This window comes from Leptonychotes weddellii, chromosome 2 (genome assembly GCF_054177405.1).
Source record: "Leptonychotes weddellii isolate Sample4059 chromosome 2, ASM5417740v2, whole genome shotgun sequence".
In the NCBI taxonomy this organism is placed as follows: Eukaryota; Metazoa; Chordata; class Mammalia; order Carnivora; family Phocidae; genus Leptonychotes; species Leptonychotes weddellii.
Window position 1 is genome coordinate 172915669 of NC_138370.1, and position 21498 is coordinate 172937166.

Consider the following 21498-nt stretch of genomic DNA (forward strand, 5'->3'; position numbering starts at 1 on the left):
AGAAGAATATCCCCAGGAACATACACATCTGTTTAATATTACAAGCCAACTGTCAACATCCTAAGTGAAGTTTTAATTTAATATTTTTTCTTTCTTGATGTTTTACCTTTAATCAATGCCTCATGAGAGTATCAGCTTTCTATAAGAAACTGTTAAATATAAAGAAATGTTATTGTAGCATGTTTATAAAATCATAGTTCGAGAACTTTTTATTTTTCCAAAGCCTGACCACAACTTAATTATCTGCAGGACATTCCAGGCTCACAATTGCAAGCTCCAGTTCCCAAGCAATTTTAAACAATATCTACTGTACAGGACAGAGGGTACACAACAGACCGCAACATGGTTATATTTCCAAAAGTCAGCATTAGGCCCTTTAGACATGGTTTTTATTTTCATTAAACAATATTTGTTTCCTCACTAATCATTAAATGGTTTTCATCACTATCGCCTGTTTTCTTTTCACATGCTGGTTATTAGCATCAGTGTTTGTGTTCATAATAAATACAAAGGTGACCCACCCAGTTATTTAAAAATGAACATACACGACGTCTGGTTCAACGAGTGTTAGAGATTCCGCAACATACTCACACCCTGAATACCGTTCTATTTTCATCTAGACTCTAAAAAAACTTTCAGAGAGTAATAAGACTCTGTACATACTCCTTTAAATCAGATTTAAGCTTCATGCCTGCTTATGTTATTGTGGGCACACAGATCTAATCAGTGGTTCAAGACATTTACGTGGGAAAATGGAAGAGGAAGAAGAAAAGACAGCAAGTTCATATTCCTGACCATAATGGAGAGGAGCTGAAAATATTGCCAATTCCTACAGATGGATGAGAAAAGCAGCCTGATTAAAAGTAACATGCCAGTAACTGACCAAAATGCGGGGGAGCAACTAACAGAGCATTCCAGAACTTTAGGAATGACTCTGAGGAAGGAAAGCTTAAAAAAAAAAAAAAAAAAAGCAAAAGAGAGAGAAAGTTGTATGCTACAGGGTTATTAGGAACAATTTGGAAATATGTCGTGTGGAACAAACAAACCTGCATCAAAATCAGAGATAAAATTCATAGTCAATAGAAAAAATAATCCAATAAATAATCTGGAAAGCCATCAAGAAGTCTGATACTTGCATTACTACACTGGAACCACCAGAGTTTTCAGGCAAATAAATTATTTAAGTCCAAATGGACTAGTTTTGGGTTTTGGATTAACTGGCCAGTGATAATATGAACTCAGAGAGACAGAGATACACAATGCAGGGCATGCACATGTGTTTATTAGTTTCTGTGTTTATTTATCAAATACTTTATCACATTTCCTATGTGCGAGGCACTTTGAAAGTACTTCACTCTTTCAGTCTTCCTAAACTAGGCACCACTTAATTCCCATTACATAGATCAGGAAATGAAGCTAAATAATTTATCTACAAGTCACCCACCAGTAGGTACTAGAGCGCAGAGTCCCTGCTCAAAACCACCATGCCACAAGCCATCCCAGGTGACATTAACTTTATCAAGATAAGAAGAGCTCCATTATTGGAGGGACCACATGCCTAACTTCTCTGACTCCTTCCTCTGTTGGTCTCTCAAATGTTGCCAATTGAGGCCCTCTTCTCATCTAAAATTCCCCTCTGGCAATCTTGCTCCTTCCTTAAGCCTCAAACTCCACCTATACTCTGATGTCTTCCTGTCTACAGCCCTGGCTAGGGCTCGGAAACCTTTCCTGAGGTCCACTTCTGTATTTACAACTGACGAATACGTGTCCCTTGGCTGTTCAGCAGGCACCTCAAATAACTATAAAACTGAACACATTTGACCACCCACCTGGTCACCCACAATTAAAACCTTGAAGTAACCTAGAACCACTGATTTTCATCTCCTACATCTAATAAGTCCCAAATCCTGTCAAACAGATCTTGCATCTGTCCTCTGTCCTGCTTGGCTCAGGCCTTCACCACATCTTGATTAGACATGAAGGCTGCTCAACAGATCTTCCTCCTTGCTGCCGGTCCTTCTCACCTCTACTGGGTCTGCCAACAGCCAGCAGTAGGATTTTTTTTTTTTTTTTTTTTGGATCTTTCTAAAATCCATCCCTGATCACGTCAGTCCCCTGCTGAAACTTGTTATATGGTTCACCATGGCCTTTAGGATGATGCCCTTTCTTTCCCATTCTAAGGAATACCTTTTATCCTTCAAGACTCAGCTCAAGATTCACCTCTCCTATGAAGCCCTTCCTCCCAAGTGAAGAGGTCTTCACTTCAACTTCTGTAGCCATACATACTTTGATAACACCATTTTTTACAACACGCTTTAATTATTTGCCTCTAGGTCAGTCTTCTCACTAGACTATGAGTTTCTCCAATTCAGGGATTGTCTCACGTTTGTTTGCCCAATACCTACTTGTACGCGTGACACACGCTGGATGCTCAATAAATAGTAAGTGAATAAAGAATTCATTCTCAGAGACACCCTCCGTTCAAGGTGATATTAAAGTAATATTAATAATCTAAGGCAGAATGAAAGGGCACAATTTTGAATGCAAAGTACATTTATTGTTGGCCACCCACATCCACAGCTCTTGTCCTCCTGGAAATAGCTCCCCAAATTTCCTTCGGAAATCTTTCTTCCTCTCCTCTCAGCTATGTGTACTGGGTGGAAGTGACACTGGTCCGGCTGCTGGGCTGGGTCCTATGTAGACCAACTAAGCATATGTCCTTTCCCTTTGGAGACAGGGATGGATTTAAGGATAGGCATACGTGTCAATTCCAAGATTCTGATGGATACTACAAGGAAAGAGCCTCTCTCTTCCTCCAGATGGAGTATTATGGGAAAGTCAAGTCTGCAAGTACTACAGCTTTTTGGCTACCATGAAGGAAGAGCGTGGAGGGGCCCTAAAGGAGATGCTAACACCATGAATGGCAGAACAGAGAGAGCGAGAAAAATCAGGCCTTTGGTGACACTGCTATGTCCCCTGGGTCCAGCCATGCCAGAGGTTAAGTCATACCACTAGACTTGTCAGTGATATAAATCAATACATTCCCGTGATCATTTCAGCTAATTTGCATTGGGTTCTAACTTGTAGCTATAAGGCTGCTGATGCAGTAAGTTAGTGTTTATGGGAAGAAATCAAGCTACACATATGAAGAAATGCACAGAAAAAGGAGGCAGAACAAAGGGTGAGAATGAGCAGCAAGTTAAACCTGACAGGTGATAAAAACAGTGAACAGGGTGCTCCGGACACAAGGAAGAGAGAGGTTCAAGGTGCCCGCCATTCCAGGCGGCACTAACCAGGCCCTTGTATGGGTAGCCTGTGGGCCACTTATGAAAAGAATAAAGTTTTATAAAGAGCTAAAAAAAGAAATAAAAAAATAACAAATGCTCCTTTTTAAAAAGGCCTTTATGAGAAAAAGAAAAGGCTGTGGGATAATTTAATCTGGAGAAAGCAAGTCCTCGAGGCAACTGAACTTGGTGAAGGGTTATTTATAAGGAGGTGACTGAACAGCTGTTCTCCAATTTCACAGGGAAAAGAATTAGAGGAAATTGATTTACATTTCAGCACGAAGCTGAGGCAGGCAAAAGGAAGAAGTGCTGGAGGGAGAACTGTTAATGATGAAAAAAGGCTAAATGAAAAACTGGATTTTTATGGCTTTTAAAAGATGGAAAATCACCTATGTTGATTAATTTAGTTTTGAGTCAAACTAGTAAACACACATTTGAGAATGCCTTCTATTCATTTACTCACATACCAAGTACTGAAACCCTACTGTGGGCCAGGCGTGGTGCTAGGCCTGGGAACACAGAAATGATTAAGAAGTGACTGCCCTGTCCAAAGGCTCGTAGCTAGCTACGAGAGCCACGGCGGGAAATACAAAGAAGCATCAAATCAGAGTCCCACCTCTCCTTTTCCACCCCCACACCCAAAGGTAAGCAATATAGTTTGAGACAGCACAACAGCACCTAGAAAGTTAAGCAACGATGCAATCATTAAACGAGAACACAAAAACAGTCACGCGAAGGCTGTCACAGCCAGAATTCCTTGCTTAATGAGTAATATGGCAGCAAACACTTTGAATTCAGGAGAAAGAGACTAGTATAGGAGAGAACGTGGCTTTCAAGATGGGGAGAATTTGAGTAAGTGAAGGGAAGCGAGCCATCCACGCAAGAGAAACAGCAGGAGCCAAACAAGGAGACAAGAAAGCAGAGAAGGCTGTACATGGAGTAGGCGGGTCAAAGCTGGTGGGATGATCGAGGAAGCATCGGGTGTAAAAATGGAAAAGTGGGTAGTTCTAGCTTTATAAGGGCCTTTGAACGCAGGCCAAATAACAGGCATTTGTTGTGTGGGGAGTGAGCAGTACTGAATGCTTCTGTGCAAAGTAACATGATGAAAGCAGCATTTTCAGCCCAGTGGCTTGGCTGCAAAGGAGACGGAGGGCTCAGTACAGTTGCATCACAACTCCGGCTCAAGATGGTGAGGGTCTGAATCCACACGGTTGCGGTGGGATGGATGAGAAAGAGGAAGCCGAGGCATCAACTTACTTAATTCGCTTCACAAATGTGTGTGGACCTCTGCACGGTGCTCTGTGCTGTGACGAGGAGTGCAACACAGTCCCCGTCCCCTCGGGCCTGAGAATAAACTGGCTGGGGTAGGCCAGGGAAAGGGAGACCGACGGACACCCCTGCAAAGATGGTGCTCAGTGTGGATGAGCGTCTGGTGGGCTTGCATTCCGAGAATTTTCTTTACACAAGCTGGAACAACGACAAAATGCCAAAATATAAACAGAAAAACCAATCCTCCCAAAATATCACTCCATGTGTATCATGGGAGATACTGATTTTTATTACCAGTTTGAGTCATGGAAAAGTATAGAAGCAAATATGCCCATACTGACTGAGCTGTACCAAGTAATGAATATAAAAAAGGCTTTTAAAAAAGAGAGAAGGTCTTTTTTAGGACTGAAATGTTTCCAGATTTCATCTTTTGACATAACTGAGATATATTCAGACTTCCCACTTACCCACAGACAAGTATTTAGAAGCTTTCAGAAAATTCATCACCTCTCCTTGATATCTTTTTTTTTCCCTTCCTTCCCTTAATTTAATTTTGATTTAACTTCCTCTTGTCACTGCTTGCTTACAAATCACAGCCTCTATGTCTGGAGTCAATTAGGGATATAAAGTACCCCACCATGGCTTCATCTGGGGACCCATTTATATATATTTTCTTATTTCAAGAGTAGAGCTAAGAGCCCATAACACCAAAAGTTTCCAATCAACCATCACATTCTATTCTTTGGAAAAGTATGCTTCTCTCCACAGTTAAGAAGGCGACATCAAACTACAAATTTTGCAAGAATATTTCTTTTCCACCTGTATAAAGATGAATTGTGCTTTGGGAATTCATTTGCAAAAAATGGGTTGAGTGTGTGTAATACATGCTTAATAGCAGTAACATTAAAAAATCTTTCTACCATTTAAAATTAAATGTAATTTCCTTATTACTTTAATGGAATCCCTTGGAGTTAAAGTATTTAACTAGTCGCTTGCACATCAAGTATTCATTATATAATTCCCTTTAAATATTAGGTATATTAAGTACGTAAACTGTCCATTGACAGAGTAAAAACACACATTTCCACTGAAACAGAAACAGGAGAAGAACAAGGCAGCTTGATTCAGAATCTGATAATGGGTTACAGATTCTCTTCCAGTGCAGATTTATAGTCAAAATGCTGTAAGAGCCATTTACCACCTCTAACCTTTCAGGTCATATTTGGAAGAGAAGTATGAACTGCCACATCACTAAGAGAAAATCTGTCTGAGGCTAAAATTCTTGACTTTTCCCTACTGCAGTGTTGAGCTACAAAGGGGGAGAGAGAGAAATAGACCTCCTACGAAAACCACCTTAAATAAAAAGGTAGAGATGAATTGTATAAGGTCTATCCATGGGAAGGAATTCCTTTGTCACTGCCTTTCAGTGGGGCTGCAATGCAATTCTGTGTATTGCTGGCTGGTACCAGCCTGACGAACCCCATCCTACCCCACAGGACACCTGACAGACACAAGGAAAAAATCCTAGGGTGGGCAGACATCCCGAGTCATGGATTATGGATGCAAAGCCTCTACCACACTCCAAAACCAACCCCTCTCCCTTCCAGCCCTCCAATCTCCTGCTGGACCTCCCACTGGCTGAACCCAATCAGAAGCCAGGGAACAAGGAAACCCAGGCAAGCACTCCATAAAAATCAGCCTCCTGGGGCAAGACCAGAGTGGAAACGGTAGAGAATGGATCTGGAGGGGCCAAAGGAAAATACAAGGCACACTCCATTACCTATTTCTCACACTCCTTCCATTACACTGAGCTTTTCTCTTTACCGTCCTGTGCTTTCCCACCTTGGAGGCTTTGTCACACGTTCCTGTCCTACTTCTCCTTTCTCCATTCTCACACGTAGAAAATCTATGAGTCCCAGCTTCTTCCACGAAGTCTCCCCTCAACCTTACCCAGAAGTAGTAATCTCTCTGTCCTCGCAATTCTTGAAGTTCCTCTACTAAAGATGTCTATAGTTATGAATATGTCTTATATTTATTAGTTTACTTATCACCCAAGTATTTTATGTATCGTTTACTCATTTACTATAAGTTTCCCATTACAATACTGGGGCGCCTGGGTGGCTCAAGCAGTTAAGCATCCAACCCTTGATTTCAGCTCAGGTCATGATCTCAGGGTCGTGTGATGAAGTCCCATGTCGGGCTCCGCACTCAGTGTGGAGTCTGCTTGGGATTCTCTTTCTCCCTCTGCCCCTCACCCCATGAAGGCTCTCACTCTCTCATAAATAAATAAATCTTAAAAAAAAAAAAAAGAATATAACCTCCACAAAGGCAGAGATTCTGTCTTAACTTGGCTCCACCCCACGGCCAAAAACAGTGCATAGCCTATCCTAGATGCTCAATAAATATTTATTGAATGAATGAATGAATGAATGCCCCCTTCTGGAGTGTAAGCATTTAATGGCCAAATCAAAGTCTCTCTCACCTATCCTACATAGCAATCTAAATGCCTTCCTTACTCATAGGCAGATACTCAAGCAACAGGAGCTGGTAATAAAGCAGTTGCCGTTGAATGAGAATCTATACCATACCAGCTACAGTGCCAACAGCTTTACATACAGTATCTCCTTCAATCCTCACAACAACCCTAAAAGGTAGTGTGGCAGAACTATGCCTTCAGGATCGAGGCCCTCATTCCCCCAACTTCCAGAACTGCCTGCCGATGGCTCCCAGCTAAGTCTGTCTATGGAGCTGCCCTCAGTGGAGGGAAGCTGCTTCACCCAACATTATGGTTCGAAACCCTGGGGGAAGCCCACATCCAATGGCTGGCCACCGCAGCGGCTTCAAAGGCCTGACCCCTTGCCTCACCTGGGTAATTCTGAAAAGTCATCTTGGCTCTGCAGTTCTCCACGGGACCAACTATTGAGTGAATCCACAAAATAACAAACTGGTGCCCCAGATGAAAAAACAGAATCAACACTTTGTCAAATATCTATAATGTAAAAATCAGGTCTCCTTCCTTCTCAGCGATTTTACTAACTGAAACCATAAATCTTTTCACCTTTTCCTCAAAAACAGACCACAACACTACCTATACAAAACGTATGGTCACTGGGTAATTCTCAATTAAAAAAAAAAAAAAAAAGAGTTTGGTTTGTATTTCCCCTACAAGCGAGTCAGGAACTTTCAAATATACAGGATTTATGGACCAAAATATGCTCCCGAGGATAGCAGATGATAGGACAACACGCCAAGGAGAAAATCACCAGTGATCTGACCTGCAGAATGCCAAGACCTGGGACAGCGCTCGCCACGTGCACGGCCGTGCATTCAGAGTCCTAGGAACCCAGGGCACGCTCATCGTCCTCGTCCTCACATCATCCTGGGCAGCTCACTTAACCTTCTGAACCTCGGTTTCTTCATGAGGAAAGGAACCTCATCCGTAAGGATAGTCGACTAAATGAGAATGCTCTTTGCACAGTGCCAGGTAGAATAGGTGTTCAACAAGTGGTGGCTATTACTATTGCTGATGAGTTTTCAGAATGACAATCAGAAAGGTAAAACATCCACACAACATTTGTGGATGATTTTCTCGTAGAGCTTCAGAAAGTCGGAATTGAAAATCCAGCTGACTTACAGGAAAATTACTCCCTTCACAAAAGGTTTTACTGCAGACTTCCTTTAAATAGGGGCCCCCTCTGTTGTGCATTTAATATACAATCAGATACTGCTTACTCATGACACTTTTCTCATCAAAAGATATTAATTCTTCTCTATTTCCTACCACAGCAAAGAAAAACTCATCTGCTGGGAGTTTCATTTTTTCTGTTTTGCTTTTCATTTCAAAAGTAATATGTGCTCATTAAAGAAATTCAGGATGATGGAAGCAGAAAAAGAAATCACCCTGAGTCCTCTGTCCCAGAAACAGCCACAGTGAACTTGTGGTGTATTCCCTTCTGATCTCTATTTCCACGCCTAGAGTTGTTGTTTTGTGTTTTTTTCTAATCTCATATACATAATTTTGTCTTGTTTAAAGATTTATTTATTTATTTTAGGAGGGGCAGGGGGAGAGGGAAACTCCCTGCTGGTGGGGAGCCTGATGCGGAGCTTCATCTCAGGACCCTGAGATCATCACCTGAGCCAAAATCCAGAGTCGGACGCTTAACCAAGGGAGTCATCCAGGCGCCCCTTGTATACATAGTTTTAATTATATCTGGTTTTGGTAGTAACTTTTTTAACCTAACGTGATAATATAAGCAATTTTTCTCATGCCATGACCTCCTCTTCAGTGTGCCATGTTTCCCTAATAATTTCCCTGTACTTGGGAATATTGCTACCTGTCTCTTCGTAAAGTAACTGTGACAGTTGCCACCACAATGATCATCAAAATCACCACCGTCATTATTATTAAAACTACTGCTGTTTTTTTTTTTAATGTTTTATTTATTTATTCATGAGAGTCAGAGAGAGAGAGAGGCAGAGGTAGAGGGAGAAGCAGGCTCCCCGCCTAGCAGGGAGCCCGATGCGGGACTCGATCCCAGGACCCCGGGATCATGACCTGAGCCGAAGGCAGTCGCTTAACCATCTGAGCCACCCAGGCACCCGTACTGCTGTTAGTTTTTAAACTCAAAGACCTCCTACTTCTGTAAGACAGAACATTCATATTCATTTTTATTTTCTTCAGTTTTGCTTTGGCAATGAAATCTTCAGTTCATCTAGAAATATATTTTAATGTGTATACAGTAAGATATGAACAACAACAACAAAAAAGCCAGAGCATTTTTTCAGAGTGCTAACCAATTATCCCCAAATCATCTTGAGTAAGCCTTCTTTTTCTTACTGATTTACAATGATTCTTTTATCAAGAAAAGGTTACACACGCACACCTGGCCTTATATGCTTTACTGATTCAACCCATATACACATGTACTTTTTGTCTTTAAAATGTTTTAGTATCTGGCAAAACTAGTATCCCCGCCCCAACACACACACCCTTCCACTCTTCAACAATTATTCTCACGCATCCTTTTTTCTAGGTGAATTTCAGGACCACCTGCAGGTTTCTCTCAAAAGAGTTCTGTTGCAATTTTGATGAAAGCTGCACTAAGCCTACAAATTAATTTAGGAATAACTGATGTCTTTACAACATTTTTTCTTCCCTTCCAGTACACAATATGTGTTTCTATTTATTCAAGTCTTCTGTATCCCTCCACAAAATTCTGAAGTTTTCTTCAAACGGGACATGTCCATTTCTCATTAAGGTTATTTCTAGAAATGCTTTTTGTTACTACTGTAAATGTTTTCATTGAATTTTAAGTGGTCATTAATTAGATATAGGATGGCCACTGATTTATGTACATTTATGCTGCACAAGAGCTCTGGAGGCCTCTGGGGTAAGGCCATAAAGCACCTCCCCCAATTTAACTCACACTGCCCACAAAGAAGCACCATTGGCTCAATCAGCCAGTTTCCTGTCACTGAAAAAGTCCATGCTCACACCCACCATCTACTCAATTTCACTTGCTCAAGGCTCTGCTCCAACTTAAAAGCTTTTCTGACTACCTCCCCCTATTATCCACCCCTCTTCTATACTCTTCCAGCACTGATAATAAGTTCTAATATATTTAACCCTTAAAAAAAATAGGAATAATTTTCCTTTCATCAATATTAGAACATCAATTTTTTTTATAATTGAGAAAAGATTAAACAGAAAACAAGTGAAATTATAGATTTTTTACCTTTTTAGGAGATTATAAACTTGAAACAAATTTGGTGAAATGTACTATTGTTTAAAATAGTGATAAACTAAAAGCAGCCCAAAGATCTTCCCGTAGGGGTTCAGGTAAATAAGTTATGTGAAACTATTTATTTATTTAGAGAGAAGGGGGGAGGGGAGGGAGAGGGAACCCTAAGCAGGCTCCACACCCAGCACAGCCGGAGGTGGGACTCCATCTCACGACCCTGAGATCAGGACCTGAGCCAAAACCAAGAGTCAGATGCTTAACCAACTGAGCCAGGCAGGCACCGCTATGTGAAACTATTTTTAATGGCTACACAGCCAAATAAATTGGTGACACAGAACAATACATACGGACGTAGAAAAATGTTCACAATATACTGTTAAGAAAAAAAAAAGAGGGCTACCTAACAGTAGTATAGAAAAATTCTTTTTGTTTAATAGGAAAAATGTCTGGAAACTATGTACCAAGATTGTAGTAGGGGCTATCTCCGGCCAGGGGTACTATCTGTGAACTTTATTTTCCTTTTTATTCTGTTTAATGAGCACTTACTACTTTTATAGTCAGATTTAAAATAATTAGGGAACTTCAAAAACCTATCCTGCGGTCTCTCTAATAGTCCAGTCTCTCTAATAGTAGAGAATCACTATTAAATCAAATGCATTTGTAGAAAGAAATATACCAAATGTCAGCTTTGAAAAACAAACTCATTGTCTCATCTAGGTGAAAAATTATGAGTACATAGAAACTCGAGGAGAAAGTGACACAAGACACTGAGCAGTTGTCACTGCAAAAAGCATTTTAAGATATATCCTGGGACTTTCAAAAAGAAGAGTACTGAATCCTGGAACCATCCTGTTGAAAAGGTCCTTAAGGATTATCTAGCCAAAGCCCCTCATTGAAGAAACAAGAAAAAATGAGAAACGAACCAAAAAAAAAAAAGAGGTTAGGGGAGTTTTCTAAGATCACATAGTTAATTACAAAGTCCAAAAGTATTCATAATTCAAAACCTATGCTTTTTAATTCTTTTCTCAATTCTGGAGTCAAGATATGCTGCAGTCTGTCACTTCTACTTAGACTGTAAAAATGCAAATGTTCATTTACCAGGGTTTTCTTATCATCCATCTAAAAAGTGAATAGGAATGTGTACAATGGTTTGAAATGGAAAGATTCACTCTCTTGGTTAATTATACCTTATGTGCTGCAACAGTTTTGACAAATAGCCATACACTGAATTGTGACAAGGAGGAGCTAGCAAACTCTAGTATTTACACACTTTGAGAACCTGAAAGTCAGGAAGAAAAAAGTACTACTGAATTTAAAATTACAACTGTGCTGCAAGCTTTTTATATCGAAGTTATAGGAGATCATTCAACACATCATCCTTTCATTCCTCTGGTTTACTCGCTTTCTTTTAGGCGGGTTCTGAAGGGGCCCTTTTTAAGTCAATTTTAAACCCAGTATGTCATAAACACGATAAGCTGTCTATACACAAGCCGTAATTAACCACTGTAGACCTCACTGATACTTTGCCCACCAGAGGGAGCCCATATGGATTTCCAGTAACAAGAAACCTCAAAACATCAAGTTTGTATGAATTCTATTCTTAGAATATTATTCATAGTATCAATATTGTAAAATCACTGAATAATATTGTATTTCTATCCTCCCCAAAAGATAAAAGTTAAATGAGATCAGGTACATAAAATCCTTATCAGAGCTCCTAATCTATAACAGAAGCCCCAAAATGACTGATTTTCCAAAATTTGTATCCTCTTGAGTACTAATTACACTGCTCAAAATAAATGAACTAACTTTTATACAAGTTGATATGAGTTTGGTTGATAGCTGTTCCGATAGATGGTTCTACCCTCAATATGTTGACAAATCTGGTTCTCAAGCCTGAGGGACAGCCAGACCCTGAACAGGAATAATTCATTAAAAATGTCATCCTCGGGGTGCCTGGGTGGCTCAGTCGTTAAGCGCCTGCCTTCAGCTCAGGTCATGATCCCAGGATCCTGGGATCGAGCCCCGCATCAGGCTCCTTGCTTCACGCTAACCCTCTCCTACTCTCCCTGCTTGTGTTCCCTCTCTCGCGGTGTCTCTGTCAAATAAATAAAATCTTAAAAAAAAAAAAAAAAAGTCATCCTCAGGGGACCCATTTCAGCAGCGCTGTCCTACCTAGTAGGTGATACACTGAACTGCTGGTGACCTGCCAGCTAGAAACTGAGAAGAGAGAGAACTGTTTGGCCCATTCTAGATGTTTCTTGGCACGAAGGAGAAAACCAACGGACTACCCCTGCGCACCATGCCTCTGTAGTATGTGATACAATCATCACCACCAAGACGAGTCTCTTTCAAGAATGAAGAAAGCAGAACTGAGGGGAACAGAATTTTGCACAAGAACCTGGCATCGAAAGGAGCCCCAGTGAGTCTCTATTCCCATCTGCAATCTGGTGAGCCTGACTCATTCACAAGGCCCAGGCCAGAGTTTTGCTGGATGTGAGGCCCACTGCACATCTCCATGCAATTGGCTGGGCATATGTCCCAGGTGCCTATTTTGTAGACTCAATGGTCTCCAATATAGAAATATGACAAAGTGGGAGGACCCCACTGGGTTCCAGCTATGCTCTCCAATTCAGGTTTACCCAAAAGCACTGCCAATGGAGACTTATCCACCACCTGCTGTCTTTTTTTTTCTTTAAGATTTATTTATTTGAGAGAGAGAGCAAACTCGAGTGGTAGGAGGAGCAGAGGGAGAGGGACAAGCAGACTCCAAGCCGAGTGTGGACCCCAACAGGGGGCTCGATCCCACGACCCATGAGATCATGACCTGAGCCAAAATCAAGAGTCGGATGTTTAACTGACTGAGCCACCCAGGCGCCCCCACCACTTGCTGTCTTCATAAAACTCCAATGTCCATCAGGCTCCTTGGATGTATTTTCTATGTTTAGAACCGAAAGAAGGCCTAAGTAACTGGCATTCCACTCTAACTTTGAAAAAAAACTTATTGTGAAGTCTATTACCGTAACTTTCCAGCCAGAAAGCTGGGAATTATTCTACTTCTTCCTCTTTCTAACCCCACTCGTTATTGCCTCCTGCATATCTGCTTCATCCATCTACGCCTGTCCAACCTTACCGTCAACCAGTTCACCGCTTTCTCCTGACTGCCTGCAACAGCCTCCTAGTTAGCTCTTCTAGGTCCGCCTTGTTACACTCCAAACCCACCCTCAATATTGCTGATTATTTTAAATCACAAATATGATCCTTTCATGCCTCTGCTTGCTTAGCTCAGAGCACAAATCCCAAACTCTGTAGCACTGCTGATGGTGCTCTTACCCAAGGGGTGGCCCACTTCCCCTCTATAGGACCAGAGAGAAAATGTTTTGGCTTCACAGGCCCCTTACAGACTACAGCTCTGCCGCTCCAGCACAAAAGCATCCTTAGCTTATATGTACACAAACGAAAGTGGTCACATTTCAAGAAGACCTCGTTTTCAAAAAGTAGGCAGCAGGTCAGCCCAACTGGCCCACCTGCTCCATCCAATCCCACAAAGCCTTATCTCCTGCCACTCTGACCCTCCCCCAGGCCTCGTCCAGAAAAGGGCTCCCCCGCCGCAGTCTGGCCTCCGCTCTCCCCCCATCACCCTGTGTTGTGCATTGGGGCCTCTGCTTATACTCTTCCTTCTGCCAGGAACGTGATTTATCACCTTTCCTTCGTCTGGTGCAACAGTTCTTGTCCTTCAAAGTCCAGGCTGATCTCCCACTGACTTCCCCTCAAGGAGATTTATTTACCCTTTATTTGTATTTCCAAAGCATAGGTCTCATAACTTTTTGTGTGCTCACAATGCCTGAAACATATTGGCTGTTCAATACTTACAGGATGATGGAGTAAATGAATTACTGAATAAATAGAATTTTAAAAGTTGCAGTTTTCATAAGTTCTGGAAAAAACTCGGAAGGGCAACCCACACAGAGGGCTATTAATACCATGAAAGTCTCTAGCACTGAGTTCTGCTTACAGTACACAGTTAATATGATCCATAAAAACACAGTATCATGAAGCTAAAAGAGGCCTTGGAGAACATTAACACAGTGGTTTTCAACCTGGGTGTCTCTGAGTCCTATGTTTGATGCCCAAGGGACTCCTCAAGGAGAAGGGGGAAGGGTGGCAGAGGGACAGGTTGGCTAATGAATCTCTTTCTTCCTAGCCCCCTCCCTCCAGCCTTAGCCAAAGCTGCTCTTTATCTCATTTGCAATAAGGTTTCTGTTTTAAAAAAGAAAAAATCTATATGATTCAACAAACTCATGCTCTGTTTGCAGCCTGCATCCTAAACCTGCATTATTTCCTGATCTATTCCTGTGGCCCTGTGTCCAGCTTCTCACTGACCCCTGGCACCTGCTGCCTGATACTGCTTCTTAGAAGCATGGTCCCTGGACTGAAATCCTCAGTTTAGTCAGTTTTATACTCAATCCTTGGAAAAAAGTCTATTGCCAGCTACTCTGGATAATAATCCAGGTGGTCCCTCCCAGCTCAACTTCTGGGTCCCTACACTGGCTACACAAGGTCAACCATGTGATTTCAAAGGAATCAAGGAGGACCTGGGGAATCAATGCTGAGAGGGTTACAGCTGTCACTCAAATAGTTGTCAACTCAAAAGTTGTGCTATTTATAGGTCTGCTTCTCCACTAGACTGTGAACTTCTTGAGGTAGGAACTGAATCTTTATAATAAAAGATACTATTTAATGTTTACTCCAGATACTGGATTAAGTGTAAATGTATATTGATTGTGTAATATTCAGGAATCCTATTAGGACCACACATTTCTAGAATTGGAAGGAGCCTTGCACAGAGATCAACTAGCTCCAAAACTGAAAGCAAAGTGACAAGCAATATTGACTACCTAGGTCCCTGCCCTGTCTAGAACCTATGGATTCAGTGGTGGACCACACAAAGTCTTTGTCTTCACAAAGCACAAATTCCAGTGGATTCACATAAGTGCAAGGTCTGTATCAAATGGATACATGATATGTTAGATAATGAAAAGAATAAAGCAGGGTGAGGGACAGGAAGAGGATGCTACTTTACACAGGGCAGTCAGGGAAGGTCTCACTGAGGCAACATTCGAGCAGATACCTGAAGATCAAACCACATAGAATCTGGGCGAGAAGTGTCCCACGTAGAGGCAACAACAAACACAAAGGTCCTAAGGTGGGAACCTATCTGTTCATGGGAGAAAAGCAAAGGGGTTAGGGCAGCTGGAAGAGAGTGAGCAAGGGGAAGGTGGCAGGAGACGAGATCAGACAGGGAGCAGGACCAAAGCATCTGGCTTTGGGCCACTCTAAGAACTTTGAATTTTAGCCAGAAACTCAAGATAATCAGTTCCTTGAAAACTCAAAATAAATAGAAGACAGTCAGCTTTCACAAAAGCAATGTGTAATAAAGAAAACTTCATCTGCAAGCCTTATCTGAAAATAAGACTTTCCAGAGCCCAGGGTCACTATTACGTGACAGGGAATCAGAACACCTTTGTTTTACAAGAAATCACTGCAGTTACATAGTCTAAGCGCTCCATGTAACCAGAGTGGAAACTGAGGCCCAGAGAGACTCTGTGGCCTGCCTGCCTCGTGACAGACCTTGGACCACAGCACAGGTCTCCTGATGATCTGTTCTGAGCTGCTCGTTGGCTCCTGCTGTCCTGCGCCCAGCCTGGCTGCTCAGAGCGTCCCGGTTTCCCACCTGGTGCTCTCCCTGGCCTCGGCAGTGGTCTGGCTCCCAGACCAAAGCAGTAAGGTAACAAAGAGCTGACACTGGAACGCACCTCCACACAGACCCCCACACCGAAAGCCTGTCACTACAAACTTGCATGATTCTATTTTTCCCTTCCCCACAGAGCTGAAGACAACCAGGCAGCTGAGGGGAAGGCAGGTCCGGCATTATGCCAGGCACTAGGAACATTTCAGTTGGTATTGCCTGCCCACCCTTATTGCCTACTCCTCCCCAGAGCACTCCCTTCTCCAAGGTTCTAGAGAGGTGATAATCATAGCATCCAACCCACCTTTGGCCACATGTTGGGGTGGACATATGACTTGGCCACAGGAAGAACCTTATCCCCGCTAAGGCCATAATGAGGGCTCAGGATCCAAGCAGAACCAACCGGAGTCCTTCCTGGGTTTTATGGATAAGAGCTGGAGAAGGAAGTTCTATCCCCTGTGTTTCCCAGTTACATGAGCCCAGACAGTCCCATTTTGCTCAGGTTAATTTAGATTAGGTTACTGTTACTTGCAACCCAAAGAATTCACACTCCTGCAGGCACATGTATACATTTTCTCATTTCATCTGTATAACAATCTTTTAAGGCTGCTCTTACTCTGCTTTAGAAGGGAGGAAACTGAGGTTAAGTAATTTGCCCAAGTCCATTCGGTAAGTACAGGGCATTCAAATTCATACAGTAAAAGGCATCCTTCTGCTCTAAGCCCATTCAGTATCCAGCTATGAATTCCATATTCACTCAAGAAGGAACTCACTGCCATTCAAAAGCCAAAGATTCTCTGGTTTAAAAGGTACAAGGATGAGGTTTGGGAAATAAACAACATTAAACTAGGGTCATAGGACCTGGCTTCTACCTCTGGCTCAGTCCTATGACTCAGCTATTAAGACTCTGAGCAAGTCTTTCCACTTATCTGGGTGTTTGTTTTCCCACCTACAAAATGAGAAGCCTGAACAACATGAACTCGAGATCCTTTTAAGTACTTAACAAAAAAAGTCCATGGTTCTGCTTTAAGCATACAGATTCTGTCGTTACTCTACGTCAGGCAGGATGTGAAGCAGATTTCAACTTGACCGCCAGGCCCAATAAATGGCTGCCTAGGCCACAATGCTGCAAAGGATTCTGAGCCATAAGATCTACTAGGAAACTGGCACTGGCTTCCAGGGTCACAGGGAGGAAGAGAGAGGAACAGCTGCATTTGTCATTGCTGATAGAGTGTCACCTTCACAGAGGAATGCTGAGGACTGCACTACCGATGCGCACCTGCACAGGATTTTCACAGATTCCTTTGTGTACTTCCTTGGTTCCTCTTTGCAAGCAAGGAAGGAAAGTACGGGAAAGCTAACTGGTTTGGGGAATATAGCTGCGAGCCACTGATGAATATGTCTGAATGGCCTACATGGGGTGAAGGTAGGGGGCAAAGGGGAACAGTAACAATGAGTGTGGTTCTCTATGATACAGAGTCTCAGAAGATGCTGATAATTAGCTTAGGAGTTCAGTAAAGTATGATCACGCCCATGCGACAGAAGTGGAAAATGAGCCTCAAGTAAGAGGACTTGCCCAAGTCACCCACTTCTAAGTAGCAGAGCCCAGATCTGAATCCACATCTTCTATATCCAAGTCGCCGTGCTTTGTCCACTCCCAAGGTCCCCATTTACCTCACAACCTAAATGAGTTAATTAATCCAGGTCCCACTGCAAAGTGGCATACTCGTCATTGTTTGGAGTTTTTCAGATACAGTAAGTTCCTCACCCCAAGATAGGAAATGTTGTTACTGTGTGTAATTTAATGGGTACACACCCATGGAGTATACATGAATTCAGCAAAATTGAGCATAAGAGTTAAATATTTAAAGGAATGATGCTGAAGAAACCAGCCTATGGGGAAAAATTTAAATAATCAACACAGTTTTATTAATCTTAATAAAACCTCTACAACAATATAGTGAGATGGAAAACGGACATCAGGAATAGGCTTTGTCCAAACTGAGGAATGAGAAGAACTAGAATTGAATCAGGTAATGTGCATCCTAGAAATGACAGTGAGTGCCTCGAGGAAGACATTCAACCAAAGGCATTACTATAACCTGCTACATTTCCTTAGGTCTGACGACCAGAGCTAACCCCAAACCAGACTATGTGCCCCTAGTACTGGGCAGACTTTTATGTATAAGGAATCCAGGCCAAACAAAGTAACAGCCAGCCTTCCGACACATTTGACTGTGGCAAGAGCACAGGACACCCCTCACCGGCTCTATACTAGCTTCTGAGGGGGAGAGGGTGTGGTGGGAATGGCTGCAAGAACAGGAGGTAATACACAAAGCAACTACCACATAAAAATCAAGATTTGTCAAAAGAATGCATGTTTTCCCTATGTCAGGAGGGGCAGTAGTCCTGAACAACGCAGCCTATGTCCCTAACTTCACAGACTCTCCAAGCCTTAGCACCTACCCACATCATCAAATACCACAAGTGACTTTTCAATGGCATGCTATCTAACCCTCTGACTAAGGCGCAAAGTTCTTCTCAAACATCTCTGACAAGCAGTCATCCCTCTGATTAAGTGCCTCCAGTGACAGGAAATTCAGCACCCCAGGGTCCTGTTACTGCCTCTGAGGCTCATTAATTCAAAAGCCTAAAGCATATTCTTATCACTCAGGGAAAGGCCTAAGGCCTAAACCTCCATAAGTCTTGCCATCCCAGCTATGCTTCTTGTCTCTACCACTTGCATATCCCCTACTCCGGAATAGGATCCAAAATTAGTACAGTGCTCATAAATCAGTGATTTCAGAGTTAGAAAGGGACCTCCCAAAACCAAAAAACTGTGACCTTCACATACCAAATTCCACAGGAGGAACCTCAGGAAGAGCTTGGGCAGACCTGGGGGGAGGTGAAGGGAGAATGTCCTAGTTTCCTTTCCTCTCATTTTAACCTGGGAAGCTCCTCCTTTGATCTGCTATAAACAGGGGATCAATGCAGTTTAAAAGTCTTCTGCTGTTTGAAGGGGAAAAAGGGAACATTTACAGGTAAATAAACTAAGGCCATAAAACTTGCTTGATAACCTCATACAGCTAATAGTTGCAGGGTTAAGACAACAACCTGGTCTCTTGGCTCCTTCTCTAGTGCTCTCTCTACCACGTAACATTCGTCCACCAGCAGAGCAAAGTTCCCACATTCCAGCCACACTCATATGCTTATCAAAACAATTCAATAACACTGCAAAGTGGCATATTCATCATTATTTGGGAGTAGTTCAGACAATATAATGTTCCTCCAAAAAAAACCATGAAATATTACTAATTTGTTTGCAATTTAATGGGTAGACATGCATTGAGTACATATAAATTGAGCATAAGCTACCTATCTCCACACCTTTGTGCATACTTTTCTCTTAGCCTGAGAGGCCTTTCTCCACCCTCTCTGAAGATTTGTTCCAGGCATCACTGCCTCTAAAAGGCCTTTCCCAGCCCTCAAGTAGAACGGGCCACATTCACCTTTGTACCCTACACACTAGGAGGCTGGATGGCACTTGTGTTGTTACTGTCTCCCCCACCATTCCTTTTAAATTGTGTTATTCCAACAAGGTGCTGGACAGAAGGGAGGTGCTTAATAGATATTTATTGATGGACTGAGTGTCTTCACCTGGTCCAATCCCCTTCTGGTCCTCGCATACCCTCTGCAAACCCCTCTGCAAACTGCCACATGTTAATTCATGCATACAGATACTCACTGAAAACTATATGAATGCCCACAAAGTACCAGGCATTGGACTGCATGCCAAAGAGAAGGAGATTTACCATGAAATTAATGAAGTTTAAGTTTCAGGGCCCCTCACTTGCCCCTTCCAAAGCTCTGAACCTCTTCCTGTGATTCTGTATCTTCATTTCTTAAAGAGGAGAGACAGAACTGTATAAGCTTACTTCAAGCTCCACAAATACTAGATCCACCCTTGGGGCCAAGGATACAAAAGTGAACAAGGTAAACATTCTCTCCCCACTTAGAGAGTCTCCTGTTCAGTGGAGAAAACAGCCAGCCATCTGTTCATTCGTCCATTCAAAAAACATTCACTGGCCAGTGCTATGAGTCGGGCTTTGGGGTTCTGAGGTGACACCAGCACTGTTCCTGTCCTCAAAGAGAAGCTCCCTGCTCTCCTGAACGAAAGCCTACTGTGTTCAGGGAACCGAAAGCTGTTTAGAAGACAGTAACACAGTGTTTGTGAAAGATTACCCTAAACCCGTCTCAAGACCTACTGATCCCCAGCAAGAGCCCTGAACCTGTGGCAGGAGGCAAGCGGAAGGGAGAGGTCAGGGGAATATGATCTTTGATCTCACTGAGCCGGGGAACGCGGGAGGGGGAGGGACACAAAACAAGTAAACAGAAGAGGCAAATACACTGTGGTCGGTGCTGAGACAGAAAAGCAAAGGCCTGTGGGGAAGTGTCCCCGACGTTCAAGTCTGCAGTGACGGCGACCTCAATACCTCGCCAAGCAGCCCAAGAACTCTGCAGACAAGAAATCCTTGAGTTCCCTCAAATGGGTTCCCAATCCCCGAAATAAAGCTGTTCCTTTCCCAAGACAGCTGGAGGCTCCCTGGTACCAACTCCCCTGTTCCCACTTCGGACCACTTTCTCCTCCAAGTTATTCCTTCACACAGTGAATACGGGACAGGGGCCGGTTCTGGGTCTGGGGTCCACGTCGCGGGTCCGCCCCCCTCGCCCTTCCGCCGTTTCCATAGCAACCAGCTCACCACTTCCCGCGCCCGGCTGGAGAAGTCGCCCTTGGGCCGGGGGCTCCGGCGGAACAGCTCGTCGCGGCTGCCATCGACCCCGCCGCCCACTGCCACTCCCAGCGCTTTGTTGCGCGTCTTCACGGTCTTGACGCTGGCCCGGAACAGCAGCGTGATATCCACCGCCATAGCGACCCACACCCCCGGTCCCCTTCCCGGCCGGCCCACGTCAGCAGCTTGCGACCGCGGCGTGCGCCCGGCCGCTGGAGGACCGTTCCGGCTCCGCACGCTTCCCCCGCCAACGCGACGCGAGAAGAAAGGTTCCGGCCTCCGCGGGATGACAGCGGCGAGAGGAGAAAGATTCCGGCCTCAGCCCCGTTCTCCTCCCGGCAAACCTCCGAGGGCTTGACCTCGGGTAGAGGTCCCGCTTGGGGCGCATGGGCCTGGGGAGCAAGAAAGTGGGGAAGCCAGCAGGCTGGCTTCCCCTCTTTTGGCTCTCCTACTTCCTAGGCACGGGGAGTGGGGTGCACTGGAGGCGACCCTTGACCTCCAGGACTCACCTTGTGAGGGACAGAAGCACGTGGACGTTGACCACCTGGGTGCAAGAAGGGCTAGGGTAGAGCAGGTGTGCGAGGCACAGAGCCGGAGGCCAAAGGCCTTTATTTCTCAGCCTACAGCCACCTGATCTGTAAAATTAAGGCAGCACCTTCCTCAGT

The 21498-nt window shown here is 43.5% G+C and overlaps 1 protein-coding gene across 2 annotated transcripts in view; it reads right to left on the reverse strand.

The window, feature by feature from the left end:
• STX18 (syntaxin 18) overlaps positions 1-21039 on the reverse strand; it is a 117831-nt gene extending 96792 nt beyond the window's left edge. The window contains exon 1 of one of the 2 annotated variants that reach the window (XM_081812636.1): positions 20804-21039. In XM_081812636.1, coding sequence (XP_081668762.1) covers positions 20804-20971 — 168 coding nt within the window. In that variant the 5' untranslated portion in view covers positions 20972-21039. The remainder of the gene's footprint in view (positions 1-20803) is intronic. The other variant, XM_081812637.1, reaches the window with a different exon arrangement.
• Positions 21040-21498: the final 459 nt, after the last annotated feature.